General features: G+C 43.3%; 2 protein-coding genes across 2 annotated transcripts; one reads left to right on the forward strand and one right to left on the reverse strand.

Annotated features, from left to right (window-relative positions):
* Positions 1 to 5664: 5664 nt before the first annotated feature.
* LOC112229124 (insulin receptor substrate 1-B-like) lies at positions 5665 to 18970 on the forward strand. Its single transcript, XM_024395007.2, has 3 exons — positions 5665 to 6345; positions 8031 to 11324; positions 16768 to 18970. Exons 1-3 carry the CDS (start codon positions 5985 to 5987, stop codon positions 16773 to 16775), a joined length of 3663 nt encoding a protein of 1220 aa, XP_024250775.2. The 5' UTR covers positions 5665 to 5984; the 3' UTR covers positions 16776 to 18970.
* Positions 18971 to 21801: 2831 nt separating this feature from the next.
* On the reverse strand, positions 21802 to 24618 carry LOC112228623. The gene is made up of 7 exons (XM_042309665.1): positions 24603 to 24618; positions 24230 to 24405; positions 23978 to 24076; positions 23642 to 23680; positions 23137 to 23279; positions 22877 to 22966; positions 21802 to 22768 (listed from the first exon to the last, which is right to left on the reverse strand). Exons 2-7 carry the CDS (start codon positions 24375 to 24377, stop codon positions 22628 to 22630), a joined length of 660 nt encoding a protein of 219 aa, XP_042165599.1. The 5' UTR covers positions 24378 to 24405; positions 24603 to 24618; the 3' UTR covers positions 21802 to 22627.
* Between the last annotated feature and the right edge of the window lie 247 nt (positions 24619 to 24865).

Here is a 24865-nt window from a genome sequence, read left to right on the forward strand (position 1 = left end):
TGAGTCTTACTTGGCCGTCTATTTCACATCAAATGGCCCTGTTCGAATACGTGTTCGCCAAATGCATCCTTCCTTCCTTCCCTGCTTGAAATGATGACTACTGGTAAATTAGTGAGTAAACCATTATTGTTTTGATCATTGTGGGGAAAGAGTTAAACAAATGAATAAGTAATGCCCTTTTAAAGGGCGTATGATTTAAAAAATATATATACATAATGTCTTATGCCTTTGTTAGCCACACAACAACACAGGGCATTTAGAGCTGACCACGGTGCTGGTCAAAGAGCCCATACAGAAACAGTTTTTCCAATAGAAATCCCCGAACATGCGATGTCATGGCAACATGCTAGCTAAACTCATGCACAGAAAGACGTCATTGGGCCTAATGGTTATGTTTTACTTAACTGTGCATGTGCAGGCCATCAAATCAAAGGCATTACTTCACTAAAAAGTTGTTTTTGATGGAAATTCAAACGTGTGGATTTGTAACTAAGTTTTCAAGATATATAACTTTCTAAATACAGAAATACAACCAGTATGAAATACAGCCGACTCTATTTCTGTATTTAGAAAGTGAGATCTCTTAAACTTGATTGCTGACATGCAAAACATTTTGGGACAATATTAACAATGGACTAATGAAACAAATACCAAAAAATAGTTTTGGGATGGAATTTTCCTTTAATAAGACATTGACTCAAATCTAGATTGTGTCTTAGATTTCGAGAAAATGTACAATTTAGGATACATTTTTCACTCCCATTGACTTCCCAAACTCCAGTCTGGTCTAGTAGAAAGAAGAGGAAGGGAAGTGCTACTAAGGTTCCCAATAGTACATTTTGGTAGACAGAAGGTGCTCTTTGGTAAAAGGGGTGAATTGGTCATCAAAAAGAAAGGAGGACCAAGGCCCTCTTCATATAATTAATTAAAATGCCTTTATTTGTATAGAAACAAAGTTTTCAAAATCCGCCGCGTTTCAGGTGCATGGCCTTCGTCAGGGAGTACAAAGAAATAATACAATGTCCTCTTTTGAACAGCTTTTCCAATTAGCTCTAATTGTGAAGAGGGAGTGGTTACAAAATTGATTGGACACACCTGGTAAGCAATACTATAAACATTAAAAAGTGAAATACTGTAGCTATGTTATCAAAAAATTTAACTCTAAGCTAGAAGCATCAGAACACTTAGAAAGGTAGTTCTAGCCTTAAATATGACTGGGAGAAGTGTCAAGAAAAAGAAAGCAATATATTCCATACTACACTAGAACACAGCAAACATTAACAACAACAGTCTAAACATAGCTGAGGGCAATTGAGCAAACTATACACTAGATGACAGCAAATGGACCTATCACGACCCTACAGGAAGGGTGAGACTACATATCTTCATTTAAACCAGGGTACTTAGTGGCCTGTAGTTTGAAATCCATTTCTTCATTTAAACCAGGGTACCTAGTGGCCTGTATTTTGTAAATCCCCAAACTTTCCTTTTGGTTAAACTGTTTAAGACGGCCCTCTTTTCTAATTGAGGCTGGAACATGATCAATACCCATAGCTTGTAGGGAGGCAGGGTTGCCATTGTGTAAGGACTTGTAGTGCCTTGCCATGGGGTAGTCTTCATTGTCTATCCGTATGGCGTACTTGTGTTCCGCTAAGCAGTCTTGAAGGTGTCTCTTTGTCTGTCCAATGTAGAACACGTTGCACTGTGGACATTCCAATCTATAGATGACATGAGTGATTTTGCAGTTAATGAAATATGGCTCAGGGAAGACTTGTCGTAGTAGCGTATCACTTTGGATGATTCCCCAATTATTTTGACTGATTTAAAAAAAATATATATATATTTCACCTTTATTTAACCAGGTAGGCTAGTTGAGAACAAGTTCTCATTTACAACTGCGACCTGGCCAAGATAAAGCATAGCAGTGTGAACAGACAACACAGAGTTACACATGGAGTAAACAATTAACAAGTCAATAACACAGTAGAAAAAAAAGAGAGTCTATATACATTGTGTGCAAAAGGCATGAGGAGGTAGGCGAATAATTACAATTTTGCAGATTAACACTGGAGTGATAAATGATCAGATGGTCATGTACAGGTAGAGATACTGGTGTGCAAAAGAGCAGAAAAGTAAATAAATATAAACAGTATGGGGATGAGGTAGGTAAAATTGGGTGGGATATTTACCGATAGACTATGCACAGCTGCAGCGATCGGTTAGCTGCTCAGATAGCAGATGTTTGAAGTTGGTGAGGGAGATAAAAGTCTCCAACTTCAGCGATTTTTGCAATTCGTTCCAGTCACAGGCAGCAGAGAACTGGAACAAAGGCGGCCAAATGAGGTGTTGGCTTTAGGGATGAGCAGTGAGATACACCTGCTGGAGCGCGTGCTATGGGTGGGTGTTGCCATTGTGACCAGTGAACTGCAATAAGGCGGGGCTTTACCTAACATGGACTTGTAGATGACCTGGAGCCAGTGGGTCTGGCGACGAATATGTAGCGAGGGCCAGCCGACTAGAGCATACAGGTCGCAGTGGTGGGTGGTATAAGGTGCTTTAGTAACAAAACGGATGGCACTGTGATAAACTGCATCCAGTTTGCTGAGTAGAGTATTGGAAGCTATTTTGTAGATGACATTGCCGAAGTCGAGGATCGGTAGGATAGTCAGTTTTACTAGGGTAAGTTTGGCGGCGTGAGTGAAGGAGGCTTTGTTGCGGAAAAGAAAGCTGACTCTAGATTTATTTTAGATTGGAGATGTTTGATATGAGTCTGGAAGGAGAGTTTACAGTCTAGCCAGACACCTTGGTACAAATCTGTCGTTCTGCCCCTGAACAGGCAGTTAACCCACTGTTCCTAGACCGTCATTGATTCTTTTAATGTTCTCTGCTTCAGTGCTGTATTTTGTAACAAAATACACTCTCTCTGATGTATCACGAGGCTCTCCCCTTCGCAACAAGTTCTCTCTGTCATGTAATCCAGCCCTTTTTAAAAACATTTTTTTAACCTTTATTTAACTAGGCAAGTCAGTTAAGAACAAATTCTTATTTTCAATGACGGCCTAGGAACAGTGGGTTAACTGCCTGTTCAGGGGCAGAACGACAGATTTGTACCTTGTCAGCCCTGGGGTTTGAACTTGCAACCTTCTGTCTTCAACCAGAAGGCCCTACGGAGGATGGTGCAGACGGCACAATACATCACTGGGGGCGAGCGACCTGCCCTCCAGGACATCTACACCAGCCGGTGTCTGAGGAAGGCCCAAAAGATAGTCACCCGAGCCGCGGACTGTTCACTCGGTTACCATCTGGCAAGAGGTATCGGAGTATCGGGTCACAGACAAAAAGGCTCAGAGACAGCTCCTACCACCAGGCCATCAGACTGCTGGTAGGAGGCCATCAGACTAAACCTAGCTGTCTCTCTGCACAGACTATCTGCACCTTTGACCTGCACAGACTATTTGCATCGAAGAGACTATCAGCACCGTAGAAATTATTTGCACTGACTACACACACACACACAACCCTTACACACAACCTTACACACAAACACCCATAAACACACACACACACAGTCAATGCTGCTATTCTATTCTATAATATTGATTCCACAACACACTTAATATACTACATTACCTAAAGTGTGTAGACGTTTTTTTCCCAAACGTCTCATTCCAAAATCATGGGTTATAATATGGAGTTTGTGCCCCCTTTGATGCTATAGCTTAAGGGGAAGGCTGTCCAATAAATGTTGGAAAAATGCTGCAGAGACTTGTTTCCATTCAGCCACAAGAGCATTAGTGAGGTCGGGCACTGATGTTGGGCGATTAGGCCTGTTATGCAGTCGGCGTTCCAATTCATCCCCAAGGTGTTTGATTGGGTTGAGGTCAGGGCTATGTGCAGGCCAGTCAAGTTCTTCCACACCGATCTCAACAAACCCCTTCTGTATGGACCTCGCTTTGTGCAAGGTGCATTGTCATGATGAAACAGGAAAGTGCCTTCCCCAAACTGTTGCCACAAAGTTGGACGCACAGAATCGTCTAGAATGTCATTGTATGCTGTAGCGTTAAGGGTTCCCCTCACTGGAACTAAAGGGCCTAGCTCGAGCCATTAAAAAGCAGCCCCAGACCATTCCTCCTCCAACCAGATTCGTCCATAGGACTGCCAGATGATGAAGTGTGATTCCTCACTCCAGAGAACGCATTTCCACTGCTCCAGAGTCCAAAGGCAGCGAGCTTTACACCACTCCAGCTGACGCTTGGCATTGCATGCATTGCGCATGGTGATCTTAGCCTTGTGTGCTACTCGGCCATGGAAACCCATTTCATGGAGCTCCCGACAAACAGCTATTGTGTTGATGTTGATTCCAGAGGCAGTTTGGAACTTGGTAGTGAGTGTTGCAACCGAGGACAGGCAATTTATATGTGCTACGTGATTCAGCACTCTGCGGTCCCACTCTGTGAGCTTATGTGGCCTTCCGCTTCACGGCTGAGCCGTTGTTGCTCCTAGACATTTCCACTTCATAATAACAGCACTTAACAGGGCAGCTCTAGTAGGGAAGAAATTTGATGAACTGACTTGTTGGAAAGGTGGCATCCTATGACAATGCCACACTGAAAGTCACTGAGCTCTTCAGAACGGGCCATTCTACTGCCAATGTTTGTCTATGGAGATTGAATTGCTGTGTGCTCGATTTTATACACCTGTCAGCAACACCTGTGGCTGAAATTGCTGAATCCATTAACTTGAAGGGGTGTCCTCATACTTTTAGTTTATTTGTAAATAGTGTAAATAAAGCATTATTACTATGCAAACTACCTCTTCTATTACTTCATCTACTTGTTACTTTTTACTTGACTCTTTTGATTGTTATTGATGATTAATGTAATGTTTTGTTGAGGAAGATATCGCATAAGCATTTCGCTGCACCTGCTGTAAACTGTATGTGGTTTGAAAACTCTGTGGCAAGGTGCTAAGTAATTGACTGTGGCCCTGTCCGCAGATGTGGTGCTGAAGCGCTGACCACGGCGCTGTTCACAGTCATGGTGCTGAAGAGTTGACTGCAGCGCTGTTAACGGTGGTGGTGTTGAAAAGCTGACTGTGGCGCTGTTCACGGATGTGGTTGCTGAATCAGCATTAATCTTTTTGCTTTCAGCGCTGACCGCGGTGCTGTCCACGGTGCTGAATGTTTACTTGTGCGCCAAAAAAGGGATACTGTTGGTATTGCCTTTAGCTTCTCCCGAGCAGATCAATGCAGTCTGCTTGATGTATAGCCCACAAAATGTGCAAAAATATAAACCCATACAGGGAGTGACCAACGGGTGTCGCAAACGCTCTGAAGAAATCATGATTTGATAAATATGTCAATGCTCAGGAGAAGGGATTCCGCATTGAATAATTTAATAAAAAATGTTGGGATAGAAATTGAGTGATATGGCTAGCAAAAATATATTCCGTATGTGACTGCTCTTATTTTCTCTTTCTGGCTAGTTAAGAGGTGCACTTCTGTAAGCACATAAATAGGCTAATTATAGGACTTAGCCTATTGGCTAACATATGGATATTTATTGATCAGTCCATCGATGGTGAAACATGCGATAACAGGCTATCACTGTGCAGTAGATGAACGTGCATAGAGGCGCATCAATGTGAGAGTCCATGCAGAGTAGTAGGTCAGGCTACAGTAAATAGACTGAGTAGGAGTAGTCCTAGTACTCTAGCAAGCAGCATAGGTTGGCTATAGGGAGCAGTGTGCAGACGTCGCTCGCCGCATGTGCACGCCTGTGTGTGCACGCAGACGAGGGGAAAAAGCTGATTTGATATAAATAGCACATGTTCAAATTAGCTCGCTTATTCCGGGCACGCACGTTGGATGCTTCACTCTATGGATAATATGAGAAGGAGAAGAGGAATGTGGCTATAATTAATGAATAGTCTGCTCGTTTTAGTGGGGAGATTTTAAGCAAGCAAAACAAGAGACCTGTCTAGTAATGGAGAACCATGCAGCAGAGCTGCTACAACAGCAGCAGAGCTACGAGGACGTTCGGAAAAGCGGGTATCTCCGTAAGCAGAAATCTATGCACCGGCGATTTTTCGTTTTGAGGGAAGCCTCGGAAGAGGGCCCTGCCCGTCTAGAATATTATGAGAACGAGAAGAAATTCCGAAGCAAGTCACCTGTCCCAAAAAAAGCGCTGAATCTGGAGACTTGCTTCAACATCAACAAGCGGGCGGATTCCAAGAACAAGCACATGATAGTGATGTATACCCGCGGGGAGAGCTTTGCCATTGCAGCAGACAGTGAGGATGTCCAGAATGAATGGTACCAGGCCATGCTGGACCTTCAGTGGAAATGTAAGCCATACAAGGGTTTACTATGCCCAATATTCTCCTTGCACATTTAGTCTGCATTGGCCAGTGTTGGTCCAGCTAGCCATTCTGGATTTACATCAATTTCACATTCAGATCTGTAACGCGATAACATGTTTTTTATTTTTTTTATTGGCCAACACACGTGCGATGCTCTTTGTAGAAATTTGGCGTATATTACCTTAAATGCAGGATATTGCTATTATAAATATTACATACAGGCCTATCCAATGAACAGTTGCATATCAGTTCAAGAGAGGTGGTGGACCACTGCATGCGGTGTGTCTGAGCAGTAGCTTATTTGAATCATTTATTGGTATATTAACCAATATTTTTTACCATTTTCATTTTGCTGCATGTTAGCCTACACAATTATTGCAACGTGCATGAACCAATAGGATGTTTTCTTCGTATTCGCGACCAAATAGGCTGCAGCACAACATCGTTCAAAGCGTTTACTGCAGAGGACGCAGCCATGCACCCGAGTGCTCTCTGTTTTTGTTTTTCTACACGTCCCTCTGCATGTCGTGCGCATAACCTACATTTCTGTGCTATGGCGTTGCCTGGCAGGGAGGAAATCCGCAGCGTCTGCGTGCTTTCATTGGAAAACTGGTTTCTATCGGTTTCCCTCGTGTTTAGGTTGTTATGCTGTAACACTAACCCCAACCCTGCTATCGTTTCAGTAGTAATGTGGAATTAATAATGATTGTAATAATGTGGCTATATTTTATTGCATATGATTTGTATTATTTCTTCTTTATTTTACACCTCTGGTTATGGTATTTTTTTAAATGTTAAATAGGCCAATGTCATTAACGTCTATAGACTACAGCTTTTACACAAATGAAACAGTAGACCTAGGAATAGATGTGGGTTTCTTCAGGGGAGCAATAATGTTGCTAAATGAAACACATCTGGAGTTACAATGTGATGGTCAGTATTTTATATTTACATTTGACATTTTAGTAATTTTGCTGTCTCTTCTTACTCGAGCCATTCGGGTTAAGTACCTTGCTCAAGGGCACATCGAAATATTTTTCAGCTAGTGGGCTCCGGGATTCGTACCAGCAACCTTTCGGTTACTGGCCCAAGGCTCTTAACCGCTAGGTTACCTTTTGTAATAATCTGTAGTTACAGAGTATTTACATGTTGTAGGTTATAAAGATGGATAATTTTCATGATTATTAACAGTCTTTATTGTACCAACCCAATAATACTTTTTATAGAAATGGTGGTGAAGAACGGCCTTATTCACACAATATCAAATGTCAATCCACCACACGCTCTAAACCATCATGCAGCAGGATGGGTTTTTGTTACATGAGTGTTTTTGTTCAATGAATGTTTATTATGACTGCATTCATGAAACAGAACCTGCATGGATGAATGATGAGGCTCGTCACATATTTAACCAGTCAGAGTTCAGTGTCTAAATGTGCTGAATGTGCTACAACTGACGGTCACTCTAACCTTGATAATATATGAATATTGTATACAATATTTTTGTCTCCTGACTGTCAACTCTCGTCTTGTGCTGCCCCATGATTCCTCCGAATATTGTCAATTCTATTTCCAACATTTGTCTGGCTTTCTCTGTCTCTATATCTATTTTCATAGTTTTCTGTCTGGTTGTTTGTTGAGATGTGTCTTCATTCCTGATTTTTCTGCAGGTAAAAACCCAGAGGACTGTGGTAGTGGTGGAGAGTGTGGACTCCCCTCTCCTCCAGGCCCCACCTTCAAGGAGGTGTGGCAGGTCAAGGTGTGGCCTAAAGGGCTTGGCCAGGCCCGAAACCTAGTGGGCATCCACCGTCTGTGCCTGACCGACAAGACGGTCAACTTTGTCAAGCTCAACTCTGACGTGGCCGCCGTGGTCCTACAACTGATGAACGTGCGTCGCTGCGGCCACTCAGAGAACTTCTTCTTCATCGAGGTGGGCCGCTCGGCCATGACGGGGCCTGGGGAGTTCTGGATGCAGGTGGAGGACTCGGTGGTGGCCCAGAACATGCATGAGACTCTGCTGGAGGCCATGAAGGCACTGAGTGAGGAGTTCCGCCAGCGCAGTAAGTCTCAGTCTGTGGGTGCTACAAGCGGCGGGGGCACCGCCTCCAACCCCATCAGTGTCCCCAACCGCCGCCACCACCCCAATCTGCCCCCCAGCCAGGTGGGCTTTGGCAGACGAGCCCGGACTGAGACCCCTGGAGCAGGTGGGGCCAACTGCACCAGCACTTCACCAACGCCACGCCACGGGTTACCCAGGGCACGCACAGCCAGCATCGGGGGAAGGACAGAGGAGGGTGGAGGTGGAACCAGAGGGGCATGGGCAAGCTCCAGTCCCAGCCTGAACGGATCTTGTTCCACTACACCCACCCTGAGACCTAAGCCCACCAGAGCTCCAACCCCAGCTAAGATCACTCTCAGCCTGGCCCGCTACACCCCCAACCCAGCCACCTCCCCAGCCCCAAGCCTCTCCTCCAGCTCTGGTCATGGCTCAGAGTGTGGACTAGTCGGAGGGGCAATGGGAAGTGTAGCGATCTGTTCTTACACCCGCGTCCCTCAGAGAGTATCTGTGTCGGGTTCCCCTAGTGACTACGGCTCCTCAGACGAGTATGGCTCCAGCCCTGGAGAGCACTCCCTACTAGTCCCCAGTCTACCTGGAGGGTCCAATGGTGGAATGGGACACAATGCTCATGGAGAGGGCTCTTCCAGCTACATAGTGATGGGCCAGAGAGAGAGCCTCCCTGGGTCCCATCAGCGTCCTCAGGGCCGCAGGATGCTGCGGCGCTCCTCCAGCAGGGAGTGTGAGGCAGAGCGCAGACTCCTCAGCAAGAGGGCCTCCCTGCCCCTGACTGCCCACGAATGCCTGGCCCCTCGTAGGAAGGAGGAAGAGGAGGATACGGACCAAGAGTACGCCGTCATGTCACGGAGTGTTAGCAGGGACGCCATTGTGTCACGGCGGCGCGGATCAGGAGGCTTCACAGCAGGGGGCTTGGAAGCAGGGGCCGTCGTTGGGGAGACCCAGGTGAGGGTTGATGTGGTCCGAGGAGAGGCGGGAGGAGGAGGAGGGGGACCAGTGGACAGTGGCTACATGTCCATGTTACCTGGAGTGACGGCTCCTCCTTTTTCCCTCTCGCTGTCTGTGGCCGTGTCTGACATCAGCGCCAAGCCTGGGGCTGATGATGAGTACATGGCCATGACCCCCAACAGCAGCGTGTCCCCCCCCCAACACATCAGTCTGCCTGTCTCCGAGGGCTACATGGTCATGTCCCCCAACAGCAGCTGCTCCCCAGACATGCATGGAATGGCCATATGGGGGAGCCGGGGCAGCATGGAGAGCCGGGCTGGCAGTGACTACATGAACATGTCTCCTATCAGCATCCGCTCGGCTTGCAGCACACCCCCCTCGCAACCTGAACAGAACCCGCTACAACACAAGATGGTCTACTCCTACTTCTCTCTGCCACGATCCTACAAACACACGCTCTCCACACGCTTTGAGGATGACTTGGATCAAGGGAAAAGCAAGGAGGGGGGTCATAGTGACCAAGACAGTGCTGGAAATCGGGGTGGACAAGTGGGCTACAGCAAGAGGGACACAGCCACAGTTGGCCCTGCAGGAGGCTGTCAACTCTCCCTCTCCTCTTCCTCCTTCTCTTCCAGCTCAGCTAGCAGTGAGAGCCTGGAGGATCGACCCATGTCAGTGGCAGCTGGGGGAGGGCTACGACTAACAAGAACAGGGCCAGGGTTCAGGAACGGGGGAGCACGCTCTAAGGATGGATCCTATCAGCAGAAACGTGTATCGCATGGCCCAGGGGGCCAGCAGAGGAAGCCTCGTCCCCTCAGTGTGTCTGTGGACATGTCTAAAGCTAACACCTTGCCCAGGGTTAAGGAGAACCTCTTCCCCACAGAGCCTCAGAGCCCTGGGGAGTATGTCAGCATAGTGTTCAGGGGTGGTGACGTGGGGGGTAGGAGAGGGGGCCAGTGGGGGCCAGAGCACGGACTGTCAGTGACCCATGGAACCCAGAGGCCCCGGCACCGTCCAGCCCTTTGCCACAGTGGCTCCACCAACCTCCCCCGCAGCTTCTCTGCACCGCTGGCCACCTCCGCTGCCTTGGCTGCCTCTACTGAGTACGTCAACATGGATTTGGGGTTGGGAAACTCCCCTTGCCCCTCCACTGGGACCCCTGTTAAATCACCTTTTTGCCCGCCCCCAGCTATTGCCCCCAAGCCCCCAGTTGTGGCCCGTAATAGGCCCTCTCCTAGGGCAGCAGAGGGCAATGTAGGTGGGCATAGGGCTGCAGTGCCAACAGACTTACCCACTTCATATACAAACTATACAGAGATGGCCTTCAGCATAGTTTCAGAACCTAACCCTGCAGCGCCCGCCATGCATGCTGCCCAAGCTTCATCAATGGAGCAGGAATCAGGCTTGGACTTCCCCTCAGCAAGGTCCTACTCATCTCCTGACCAGAACCAGAGCAGCAGGCTGGCCAGAGACAGGGTTGGCAGGGGCGACCAACTGGGACGGAGACGCCACCGCTCTGAGACATTCATCATTACTCCTCCCCCTCTTCCCCTCCAGCTGTCCTCCTCAGGCTCCTTGTTCTTGGATAGTGCCCAAGCAGCAGCACCTCATCGACAAGGAGGACTAGAGAGGGGTTCACCATGGGAGAATGCCCAGTCAGATGCAGTCGCATCCCAGGCTTCGTCCTCTGGGTCTGCTAAACAAGGCCTTAACTACATTGATCTGGACCTGACCTTTAATAAGGACAGCTCTCAGAATGAACTGGAGGGGGGAGCCACTTCCCCCCATAACATCTTCGCTCCAGTCCACAATGGGGCTGGTGGGGGAGTCATGATGGGAGACATTACTGGTTTGGGGAACAACCCTGGCTACGCCAGTATTGATTTCTTCAAATCAGAGGAGCTGAGGGCACTTCACCAGAGCAGCAGGAAAGATGGAAAAGGTAAAGGTACTCAACACCTGTTCTCTCTCTGTGTTATCACTCAAACACACACTAATTGGTATGTTAGTAATTTATTTGACCAAAAAGAGGGTGTCTTGTCCTGCTCCTTAAATCTGCTCCTGCATTCATCCCAGTCATCAGCAACAGAGCATTGCGGTACATTGTCTGATATCAATGTGTGCGTAAATACAATGATAATTTAATATGGTCAATAAAAAAAAATATATACAGTACCAGTCAAAAGTTTAGACACATCTACTCATTCTAGGATTTTTCTTTATTTGTACTATTTTCTACATTGTAGAATAATAGTGAAGACATCAAAACTATGAAATAACATATGGAATCATGTAGTAACCAAAAAAGTGTTGAACAAATCCAAAAATATTTTATATTAGATTCTTCAAAGTAGCCACCCTTTGCCTTGAAGACAGCTTTACACACTCTGGGCATTCTGTTATGACGCTGGGTGTCAGATAAAGTGTTCCCAAAATCTTTGTTATGGAGTAAATTTCTTGCACACAATTTCTTCAAATCAAATTTTACACATGCACTGTGAAATGCTTCTTTACTTCCTTACAAGCCCTTAACCAACAATGAGAAAGCAAAATAAGAGTTAAGAAAATATTTACTCAATAAATTGAAGTAAAGAAATGTATACAAAAAATAGCAGGGTTGAGACTCAGAGTTGAGGTGTTGGCTGGCATCCGTACTTAAAATGACTTCTGCCTCCCTTGAGTTGAAAAAGCATCTTATATCACCATCAGAGTTTGCAAGGGCAAAGTAATTTTTATACAGAGGGAAGCATGTAACACAAATACTCCTTTCTCAAATAAACCCTGTCACCTTTTTGTCCTTCTCTGAGCAGCCTGGTCTCCTAGAATACACGTAACATAGTAAACTTAAATCCGTGACACTCAAATTAGTATGATATGTTACATTTGATATGGTCACATAAAACAGATGGTTACTTAAGGGAAAAATCTAAAGTGGAGTGGATAGGTGGGCGTATAACGTAAATGTCTACCAACCCAAAGGTTGTGTTCAAATCTCATCGTGGATAACTTTATCATTTTAGCTAATTAGCAACTTTGCAACTAATTAGCATGTTAGCTAACCCTTCCCCCAACCTTAACCCTTTTAACTAACCCTTCCCCTAACCCTAACTTTAACCCCTTTAATCTAACTACTAAACTTAACCCTAACCCATAGCCTAGGTAACATTAGCCTGCTAGCTAGAATTTGTAACATATGATACATTTTGCATATTCGTAACATATAATATGAATTGTAATTCGTAACATATCATATGAAATGGGTGATGGACATTCACAAAGTAACACATATCATACGAATTGTAACATAGCATATTAAATGGAGAGTCACGGATTTACGTACATAATAATATGAAATGCTATGAGATCAGGATGTTCTAGACAATGGATTGTGCTGGCTTATGAAAGCTAAAATGTAGCCCAATGATGGCTGGATAAATAATGGCTTCCATTGTATAGGGGTTGCAGTAGATCGGAGTGGCACTGGCACCCAACTATTATGTAAAATTATTAGCATTAATAGCCTAAGAACACAGCAGATGCTGTGTGTGGTAAACTAGCACTGTTTTAGTTTATACAACCTGATAAAGGCCTACCCTGGCCCCACCACCTCTGGATTACACTGGTATTTAATTGGGTAGAGAGAGAAATGCACACAATATTTACCTCCCCCTTAATTCTACCCAAATACAGTTAATGAATTCTTAATTCTGGAGTACACACAGAAAAAAAGTTTGACTGTTTGTTTTGTTGTAACCTTTACCCTCTTAGCTGTTTTACATGGTGATTGCCTTTATAAATGCTATTGTTACTGTTGCAAGGACACCCTTTTCTAGAGTGTTTACTGCTGGTCTAATTAATGACTACTTCTCAGGTCAAGGAGACCCTTTAGGGTGAGGTACCGTAAGCCGTGTTTAAAGAACTGTGGAATACAGGTTAGGTTACATGATATCCTCCTTTAGAACTGGATGACTGAAGTTGAACCATAAACTATGACATGTCTGGTGGTCAGCAGGCTGTGTGTAGAACCATGTCATCCCCTGGGCCCTGACCAGTGTCAGTGGTCTTCATTACCTGTGGTAGAGATTGTTTGCTGTCAGCGTACAGTGGGGCAAAAAAGTATTTAGTCAGCCACCAATTGTGCAAGTATTCCCACTTAAAAAGATGAGAGAGGCCTGTAATTTTCATCATAGGTACACTTCAACTATGACAGACAAAATTAGAAAAAAAAATCCAGAAAATCACATTGTAGGATTTTTTATGAATTTATTTGCAAATTATGGTGGAAAATTAGTATTTGGTCAATAACAAAAGTTTATCTCAATACTTTGCTATATACCCTTTGTTGGCAATGACAGAGGTGAAGACTTACAGAAAATGTTTGACAAGGTTTTCACATACTGTTGCTGGTATTTGGGCCCATTCCTCCATGCAGATCTCCTCTAGAGCAGTGATGTTTTGGGGCTGTTGCTGGGCAACACGGACTTTCAACTCCCTCCAAAGATTTTCTATGGGGTTGAGATCTGGAGACTGGCTAGGCCACTCCAGGACCTTGAAATGCTTCTTACGAAGCCACTCCTTTGTTGCCCGGGCGGTGTGTTTGGGATCATTGTCATGCTGAAAGACCCAGCCACGTTTCATCTTCAATGCCCTTGCTGATAGAAGGAGGTTTTCACTCAAAATCTCACGATACATGGCCCCATTCATTCTTTCCTTTACACGGATCAGTCGTCCTGGTCCCTTTGCAGAAAAGCAGCCCCAAAGCATGATGTTTCCACCCCCATGCTTCACAGTAGTTATGGTGTTCTTTGGATGCAACTCAGCATTCTTTGACCTCCAAACACGACGAGTTGAGTTTTTACCAAAAAGTTTGTCATATGGTCTCATATGGTTTCATCTGACCATATGACATTCTCGCAATTTTCTTCTGGATCATCCAAATGCTCTCTAGCAAACTTCAGACGGGCCTGGACATGTACTGGCTTAAGCAGGGGGACACGTCTGGCACTGCAGGATTTGAGTCCCTGGCAGCATAGTGTGTTACTGATGGTAGGCTTTGTTACTTTGGTCACAGCTCTCTGCAGGTCATTCACTAGGTCCCCGTGTGGTTCTGGGATTTTTGCTCACCATTCTTGTGATCATTTTGACCCCACGGGGTGAGATCTTGCGTGGAGCCCCAGATCGAGGGGGATTATCAGTGGTCTTGTATGTCTTCCATTTCCTAATAATTGCTCCCACAGTTGATTTCTTCAAACCAAGCTGCTTACATATGGCAGATTCAGTCTTCCCAGCCTGGTGCAGGTCTACAATGTTGTTTCTGGTGTCCTTTGACAGCTCTTTGGTCTTGGCCATAGTGGAGTTTGGAGTGTGACTGTTTGAGGTTGTGGACAGGTGTCTTTTATACTGATAACAAGTTCAAACAGGTGCCATTAATACAGGTAATGAGTGGAGGACAGAGGAGCCTCTTAAAGAAGAAGTTACAGGTCTGTGAGAGCCAGAAATCTTGCTTGTTTGTAGGTGAACAAATATTTATTTTCCACCATAATTTGCAAATAAATTCATTAAAAATCCTACAATGTGATTTTCTGGATTTTTTTTCACATTTCGTCTGTCATAATTGAAGGCCTCTCTTATCTTTTTAAGAGGGAGAACTTGCACAATTGGTGGTTGACTAAATACTTTTTTTGCCCCACTGTATGTCAAATAATGACTCCTGGGCCCTGTGTCAGCAGCATGTGCAGTATGTTACAGAGCCTGGAGAAAGGAGACAGGTATTTTTGGTTCTTTGATTACGTCAAAGGAAGTCCTATTCGCTTCGTTTCCTTAGTAATGCCACTGAAAGTGTTGTTGTTTTTATACTGATCCTTCTGCCCCCACCCACCCTTGCCAAATTGCCCTGTTCCACCCAGGCTGTTTTCACCTTCACAACCTATTTTCACACTCTCTTCTTCATCTCCTCCTTGTTATGAAGCCATTTCATCAACCCCAAGGTGCTTATCCTTTAGTGTGTGATTAAACAGCCCACAGAGCTCTTGAGTGGTAACAACAATCACCAAACATAAAGTGGTTACTCCTCTCAGTGCAACATTCAACACTCAGCCAGCCAAATACACTTGATCTATGGATCCTTGTTTTCACCCTAAAGCTTTCAGCCATGTCTGATGTGCAGCTTGGATTCCGGTCTGTGAGAAGAAGTGTTGAGCTGTCTGCCAGGCTGAGGGTTGTATAGCTGTCTGCCAGGCTGAGGGTTGTATAGCTGTCTGCCAGGTTGCTCCTGTTGGAGACCTGGGTTCATATCCCACGTGTTGCACTTTGTAATCAAAAGGAATTAGAGGGAGAAGAGTGCTGAGAACTCTTGAGGAGTGTGGTAAGAAGGAAAGAGAAGTCCTTATTTCAGCTCTTTACACAAGTGCTTGTGTTGAGAGTTTCCAGCGCTGGAGGAGACAGATGTGGCTGGTGGGCAGAACAGACCAGAATCACTCCGATCTGAGGTGGATTCATGAAGTCTTTTTGTCTGTGCTTCTTGTGCTGTAGATGAGTAGTGAGTGACCGTAGGCTACCCTGTTTAAAAACGGTTTCTTCAGACTCTACAAATATTTGGTTATTTTCAAAATGTATAATTATTTGATTTGATCACATTGTAACGGGTCTGCTGTTGTTATTTTGTTGACTCATATCTAGTGTAGCAGGAGTGGAATGTGTTGTGTTGTTGCCACCACTGAAACTCTTCCCCAGCATGCCAAGCGCCCCTTGTTTTGTGTTTGGGTTTAGTGTTTACTCCCCTTTGCCCTGTTTGGCTCCAATCCTCATCCCCAAGCTGGTTGCTCCCAAGCAGAACCCTGATATCCTTCTGTGTCGTTCTACTTACTCTATAGTGATGCCCACAAACATCCACTTCAACACTTCCACAAGAGATCATTCGTCACAGTGGCCCTGTGACGATTCTCTTTTCTTCCTGAATGTTCTATTGTACTGTGTGCAATTTGTGTGTTAACTAAACCTACTTTAATTCAGTGATTAATTAACATTACATCTGTGTATCTTTCAAAACCCATGCTTTTGTAATGCTAAATCCAAGACAGAAATTTAATTTATTTGTTGCGGCTTTCAAAAATGTCACATAATGAAATGGGTGGGGGATTCCGTTTAGCTCACTCTCAGACCGAAAAATATTCTAGTGGCATTGTTAAATGACCTGTGTACAGACAGCGAGGAAGACAAGAAAAACATTCTATTGATTGACATTACAGTTACAGCCATATGTGAGCGAGATGGAGAAAGAGATTTTCCCATTAGGCTACGAAGGTGTAAATCCTAGATCCAGACCTCTCCTTTTCGGTTTTGTTATGATTTGTTTGTTAACATCTACATTTCCTCTTTTCTTTCAGAATGTTAATGATCCATCTTCGTCTGGACATGGCTCCTGGCGTTGAGCAGCACTGTCCTAACTAACCATGGTGGGATTGGTTGGCAACAGTCTGTTTACCTTCTGACCTTTCTCACTGGAAGAGGAGTAAGAGAGGTGAAGGCAAACCCATCAAATCATCATTAACTCTTTGTCATCCTGTCCAGTTGTTGCTATCCAATACTAATGTGTGCCAAAAGACTACTGGTCCAAACCAACACAACAGGGTTCGCTGAGGTAGAAGAATATAGCCAATCAAGATTACATTTTTTTTTTTCCCTTAACATAATCTTATGGAAATTGTTATACAAATGTGAAATAGTAGAAAGGTACATACTAAAAAGTATATAGTATACATATGTTGATGAAAGCTACATAAAAAAAATACATCTATATATATATTATACTTTTTAAAAAAGTGCCTAATGTTTTGTTTGTAGACATTTTTACACAGGGAATCTGGAACTGGTCTGTGAGAGGGAAAACTATGTTTATGTCTCAAATGTCATTTTGTGTTAAGATTATTGTAAATATGTTGAAAATGACAGGAAACAGAGTTTTAGTTATATAGTAAGCATAATCAAACTGCCTTACTGTGTTTGAACTGTGCTAAAAGAATAGCCTCTTTACTTTATGCTGTGCCTCACTCTTCGGCCACAATGAACGCTCTCGTTTCCTCTCCTGCCTGAACCCTACCAGTACCAGCTGGAGCTAAGCCAAAAACCAGCGCTGTATAATGCCAACCACACACACTCACATTTGAATAGTCATCCGTGTGGTTCAGCTGAGTAGGTGAGGTTGATAGTCTTCACATTTACTGCTGTGACATTTACTACTTGTGTTTGCCAGAATATTATGACACTAACAGGCTGAGAACGGTATTGAATGTGTGATCAATGTGATTAAAGAATGCTGTGCGTGCAGGTGCGAGAGAAAGAGCATGATAACAGTGGTGCTGGATATCAGTTATTGAAGATATTTCCAGACCACGTTATGGCCTCCCACAATGATCAACAGGGTCATTGTTATTTATGGAATAATATTATTAATGTCTTTCCCACATGCTTTATAACCACAGTGATTGAAAATCATATCACACACACATCCCCTGTAGCCTGGTCCGAGATCTGTTTGTTCTTTCTTGCCAACTTAAGACAGCACAAACAGATCAGGCACCAGGTTACGTCCTCTGTGCATCCGAAAAAGACACTCAAGTGCCTGGCTGCCTGTGTTATTTGGTGTCCACACACTAACGGTTACCCTCACTCATTCTCACTAAGTCCCCACTTCCCTTATATCCCACTTCCCTTTCCGTACCAGTTAGATATTCTTGCAGAAAAAAACAAGTGGTATTTTTGACGTGGTGATTCAGTTTTATGAAATCCCTTTAACCATTTGAACATAGCCCATTACTGCCAGTATCTTGTGCTTTAATGCAGAGAACTTTAGTGCCAAAATCCTGTATTACATAGGCTGTGTTCACACAGGAAGCCCAATTCTAATCTATTTTTCAGTAATTGGTATTTAGACCAATCAGATCAACTATGAAAAAAATCTGATGTGAAAAGATCTTATGTAATCGGTCGAAAGACCAATTAGTGTAAAAAACATCAGAATTGGGCTACCTGTGTAAACACAGCCATAGATCAATGGATTACTCATACTTCACTATGGTAGACTTACTCTGTTTTTGATCTTAAGTTTGTCTCACCATACAGGCCAATGGCATTGCTTGATGTGACTTTTATAATATACCTTTCTTTTTTATTCTCTTAAAATGATTATTATTAATTGGGGATTTCCATTAATGAGCTTCTCTTACCTCATAATCATGTCTAAAGAATTTGAACAGACGTGACAGTTGGTCTTAAATCCCCAAGGTCGTCTGAGAAGGTCCCCTACGTTTTGGTTCACTTAACTACCGTGGCCAAGGCCAAGTCCAGTTAAGAGTATTTCGGTTGGACTGGGTATCGTTAGACCATCTTTTAATGCCTTATTATTTTCAATATTAACTCTCACATAATACCACACAGCAGCTGTATAAAGGCGCTTTGCATTCTAGAATAACCAGAATTCTGACAAGTCTGAAGATTCTTAGTTTGGTGATCTGCAGAGACGTGTACAAAGTGATGTAGAAATGAGACATACAGTACCTGTCAAAAGTTTGGACACACCTACTCATTCAAGTTTGGACACACCTACTCATTCATTTTTTACCATTTTCTACATTGTAGAATAATAGTGAAGACATCAAAACTATGAAATAACTTATAGGAAATCATGTAGTAACCAAAAAAGTGTTAAACAAATCAAAATATCTTAAATTTGAGATTCTTCAAAGTAGCCACCCTTTGCCTTGATGAACGCTTTGCACAATCTTGGCATTCTCTCAACCAGCTTCATGAGGTAGTCACCTGGATTGCTTTTCCAACAGTCTTGAAGGAGTTGCCACATATTCTGAGCACTTGTTGGCTGCTTTTCCTTCCCTCTGCGGTCCAACTCATCCCAAACCATCTCAATTGGGTTGAGGTCGTGTGACTGTGGAGGCCAGGTCATCTGATGCAGCTCCATCACTCTCCTTGGTGCAGAATGCTGTGGTAGCCATGCTGGTTAAGTGTGCCTTGAATTCTAAATAAATCCCAGACGGTGTCACCAGCAAAGCATGCCCACACCACTTCCTCCATGCTTCACCGTGGGAACCACACATGCGGAGATCATCCGTTCACCTACTCTGCATCTCACAAAGACAAGGCGATTGGAACCAAAAATCTCACATTTGGACTCATCAGACCTAAGGACAGATTTCCACCGGTCTAATGTTCATTGCTTGTATTTTTTGACCCAAGCAAGTCTCCTCTTATTATTGGTGTCCTTTTAGTAGTGGTTTCTTTGCAGCAATTAGACCATGAAGGACTCATTCACTCAGTCTACTCTGAACAGTTGATGTTGAGATGTGTCTGTTACTTGGACTGCAATCTGAGGTGCAGTTAATTGCAGATTCCTGAAGTTGGTAACTCTAATGAACTTATCCTCTGCAGCAGAGGTAACTCTGGGTCTCCCTTTCCTGTGGCGGTCCTCATGAGAGCCAGTTTCATCATAGCGCTTGATGGTTTTTGCGACTGCACTTGAAGAAACGTTCAAAATTCTTAAAATGTTCCGTGTTGACTAATCATCATGTCTTAAAGTAATGATGGACTGTCGTTTCTTTTTGCTTATTTGAGCTGTTCTTGCCATAATACGGACTTGGTCTTTTACCAAATAGGGGTATCTTCTGTATACCACCCCTACCTTGTCACAACACAACAGATTGGCTCAAATGCATTAAGAAGGAAAGAAATTAACTTTTATCAAGGCACACCTTTTAATTGAAATGCATTGCAGGTGACTACCTCATGAAGCTGGTTGAGAGAATGCCAAGAGTGTGCAAGCTGTCATCATGGCAAAGGGTGGCTACTTTGAAGAATCTCAAATTTAAGATATTTTGATTTGTTTAAAAAAAAATGGGTTACTACATGATTCAATAGGTGTTATTTCATAGTTTTTATGTCTTCACTATTGTTCTACAATGTAGAAAATAGTTTTAAAAAATATAGAAAAACCCTTGAATGAGTAGGCGTGTCCAAACTTTCGACTGGTACTTTATATACTGAGACCCCTCACCGTATCAAAGGTTATACCTGTTGTTGTGGGAAAAAGGTATTTTAAGTACAATCAGGGTAATGTTTCCTGTTAGGAGAGAGCTGTGTACTTATTTTAATGCTATTAATAATACTATGACTGACTGATGTATTCTATTGTAAAGAGGAGAAGGACAAGGAGCTTTGAGTATGCACAGAATTCTGTGTATAAGGGGGTAGGCTTCAGGGGAGGGATATGGGCATGAGGTTCATGGAAATGTTATGGAAAAGATTTCTGTCCAAAACAGAATAATGTTGATGATTATTGCCTGTGATGTAAACAATGTCACTTTGTTTCTTTGAAAAGCTAAGAAATGAAATGGAATGAACAAACTTTGTTTCACATGTCTGTTTCCTAGATATATGACAGTGTTATTCAGATCTAATTGATGATATAATTCCCTAAAAAAACAAAGCATTCAGTCAGTCTAGCCCAGGGGTGTCAAACTCCTCCCATGGAGGGCCTAGTGTCTGCTGGTGTTTGGTTTTTCCTTTCGATTAAGACCTAAACAACCAGGCGAGGGGAGTTCCTTACTAATTAGTGACCTTAATTCATCAATCAAGTAAGGGAGGAGTGAACCTGCAGACACTCAGCCCTCCATGGAATGAGTTTGACAAGTGGCCTAGACTCTAATAAGCCATCAGTGAGTACACCGTGAAGGAAGGATAAAAGGCACGATCAATCCGATGTCTGCATTGGCCGTGCAGCATTTACAGTGATATGGCCTCTGCAGAGGTCAGGGCATTCATTATTCTTGCGCTTTGCCGAGCAGCGCAGAACTGTTGTGAAGGAAGTTGTCAACAAAGTGAGTTTGTGTTCATACAGGACCTTCCGCCTCCACCAATCATTCCAATGCGGAGCTACACGGAGCCCTCCTTATTGTTACAAAATGTGAGAGGCACACAGCGATGCGGTACAGAGCTCAATTTGGCCTCTGCATGCCTCCCGAGGCTCCGCAATTGCCTCACGCCATCCGTACTGCGCCTCCGACCACATTTGCAGATCATGCATAAATGAGCTTTAAGCCTGGGGACAAAGGGGGTGCTGCTTGGCTGTATGTGTGTATAATCCCAGTCTCCCTAAACACAGACAGTCCCAGTCCTTCCTCCACCTTATACACATACAGTATGTCACCTCATGGCATCAGAGGCTTCTGAATCCACACAACATACACAGTGTTGGTAAGGAATATGTAAGGGTGGTTGTAACACACAGATACACAGCTATTTCTTCCCAAACCTTCTATCACTATTTGAGTGGAACTTAATGTGATTTAGCATACAATATAAAACCGTGATTATGGATGAAGTTGTACAATAGGAAAAACAAGAAGAGGAGATATAATTGAGACTGTTTAATGTTTCAGCTCAGGTCTATCTGAAGACATTTCACGAAGATACATTTTAATGGAAAGTGTGTTTCGCTAAACTAATTATAGTAAACGTCTCAACATTTACAGTTATTTCTTCATACAGTCTACTGTGGTTTGGACTAAAATAAAAGTACATTTTTAGATGAGAATATATCTGAAGTGTTGGGCTCCCGAGTGGCGCAGCGGTCTAAGGCACAGGCAGTGCAAGAGGTGTCACTGTGGTCCGTGGTTTATAACCAGGCTGCATCACATCCAGCCGTGATTGGGAGTCCCATGGGGCTGCGCACAATTAGCCTAACGTCATCCGGGATTGGCTGGGGTAGGCTGACGTCATTGTAAATACGATTTTGTTCTTAACTGACTTGCCTAGCTAAATTACTATTCTTTTTTTAAACAGATGTTTCAGCTACATTTTGTAGTGCTTCAGTCATCATTTGAATGATGATGAGAAGCCCAGCAAGCTTATGGTTTTATCTACAGGTCAGTGACTTCTTCTGCATGTAAAGAAAACGTGTCCATGTTTCATTAATGTTCTCCTGTGAACAAAATGTTCTTTGCAGACCTTATTGAATCTCTACAATTACATAGCACCCTCTTGTGTTCACTGACACAAGCGGTTGCCCTGAAATGCAGGATAGAATCAAAGCATATTAACTACCAAAATTAAGCAAGACATTTTGGTCATTAGAACAAGGACATTGTTCAAGGAATTAAAAAACTATTCATATTGTGACAAAAAGTGAAAAAATTCAAGGAAAAGCTGCTTTCCTTCCTGAATGGAATACATTCGATCTTAATGATTTCCAGAGACGTGTGGTGGAGAGGCCTTCCTCTCACACACCCACCCCTGGCTCTTCATGTAGGCTGGGCTCAATGAGGGCTGGGTGGGATCACCAGACAAGAGGGCACAATCAGCATTATTTTCAGAATCATCCTGAGGAGGATCAAACAAAGGTTAAAATGAACTTATTACAAAACATTTTCTTAATGAATTACTGTACATAATACAAAAAGGATTATGAGAGATTTGATTATTCTGAACCTCTGTGGCACCATCTGCAGAACCCTCGGTCGTATCCCTCAGCTCAAGGACCCAAAGGTGCTGTCCTCTGGCCCTGGCCAACAACCAAACCTATGTATTCAAACTCATGCGTTTAATCTTTATGCATTTTACAACTTTAGCTCAGTATAAATATTTTTGAACTGAAAATGTATGACCGGACACTGAAAGTTAATTGTATTCTATATACTTACACTGCAAGCATATACAATTTCACAGACAGAGTATACATGCTGACATACCGTGTTATGTGGCTGCAATGTGGTCAGAGTAGCGTTGTTCTGCTGACAGAAGCTATCAGCAGCTAAGCAATCCCCCACACTCCGCCAGAATAGATAGAACCCATTGTGATGGAGATGCCACACTTCTTCATTCTGTCTGAAATCTGAACATAAGCATACTCGTATTGGCAGTTAGGGCTCCTCCATGCTGTTGACATATTCCAGTGTGAAAGGTAACCACGTCAAATGTGGTGAATATATAATGTTAGTGGTGAATCCTAACTTCCAGTTAAATCCAATTTTTTTTATTTACATCATGCATTAATGTCAATGAGAGACTAAGTGAAAATGTGACTTGGAAGTTAGGATTCGCCGGTAATGAAATAGAACACAGTACTTTCTAATTAAACAACTAAACTACAGCAAGACATTCCACATGTTGTGTTTCATCTTGATCTACTAAATAGAGGTCATTTGTGTGATTTATTGAAGTTATACAGTACAGTAGCCATATGAAGTCACCCACCTCCATTTTTAGATGACAATGCCCCGGTGAAATGGGAATCTAGCAAAAAATAATAAGAAAGCTGCTCTTTTAAAAAGATGTATTTAATCCCGAGATGACTGATAGGTTGAACAGGTTTGGGTCCTGTATAGTTTGAACCGACCAATAATATTCAGGTTTCAGAGTATGAACTACAAGAGTAGAACACTTGGTTAGGAACAGTGGTTGGTGACAGACGTAGCTTTGATGTGTCTTTTACACCTAAACCCCAGCTATACTTCATTTTTAGAACCTCACACAATAATCATCACATCAATCAAATATTCAGTCGTGCATATTGTTGATTCAATTACTTACAGTGAACTCCAACAATTACCAGAATGATAATCAGTAAAAGTGCATTGAAGAGGAGTAGAGGGAACACAGGCGTTTTCCATTGCATCATGTTATGTGGCTCTGAAATGCAGAAGTGACACAATTAGATGAATACTGTCTTGTCAATAATAGTTGATTATCAGTCATGCAGGCCTACATAGTCATTTAGTCATTTAAAGTCACAACTGACCGATTTCATTTGAGTGTACTAGAAAATATGAACAAAATACTCACTTGCCTGTCTCTGTATTGACCGTATGTTTGGAGACCGAAGAGACTGGTAGATGTTTTCTGTTCTGGGTGTCCCTGCACCTGGGGTCTGTAACCCTGTGGCATCCTCATAATCATTCATTGGAATGCTGCACCTTTCAGACAGCTCCATTGAGTCCCAATCTAAGTCAAATACCTAACTGACAGAGAAAGCAGAAGCATGAATTGTCTTTCAACATTCGGGACCACAACCACAAAACGGAATAATTTGTTCCTCTTTGCACTTGCTATCTTGTGACGAAAGCAAAGTTGCCATGTCCGCGATTCTTTTGCGAATTGGTCTACTTTGAAAAAGATGTCGCAGATGAAAATGTATTTGTGGCGTGTTTTGGCATACTTCTCAATTTCACCGCAGCCGACATGCCATTTCTCGTATATGCTATATATATATCAGGCAGTGAGCATGCTGTTATTGGGTGAGTGAGTGAGTGAATGGTGGGGGAGGGGTGTGTTTATTCATATGTTCATAAAACATATTAATGGCCAATAACTGATTTAACAGCGACAAAGAATTTCAAAAGGACTTTAGGCGCACAAGAGCTCTTTAGGTACATTCGCTCAGAAGTGGTTTAAAGTAAAAGGTTTTACTCATGCACAGTT

This window comes from Oncorhynchus tshawytscha, linkage group LG30 (genome assembly GCF_018296145.1).
Source record: "Oncorhynchus tshawytscha isolate Ot180627B linkage group LG30, Otsh_v2.0, whole genome shotgun sequence".
Lineage (NCBI taxonomy): Eukaryota > Metazoa > Chordata > Actinopteri > Salmoniformes > Salmonidae > Oncorhynchus > Oncorhynchus tshawytscha.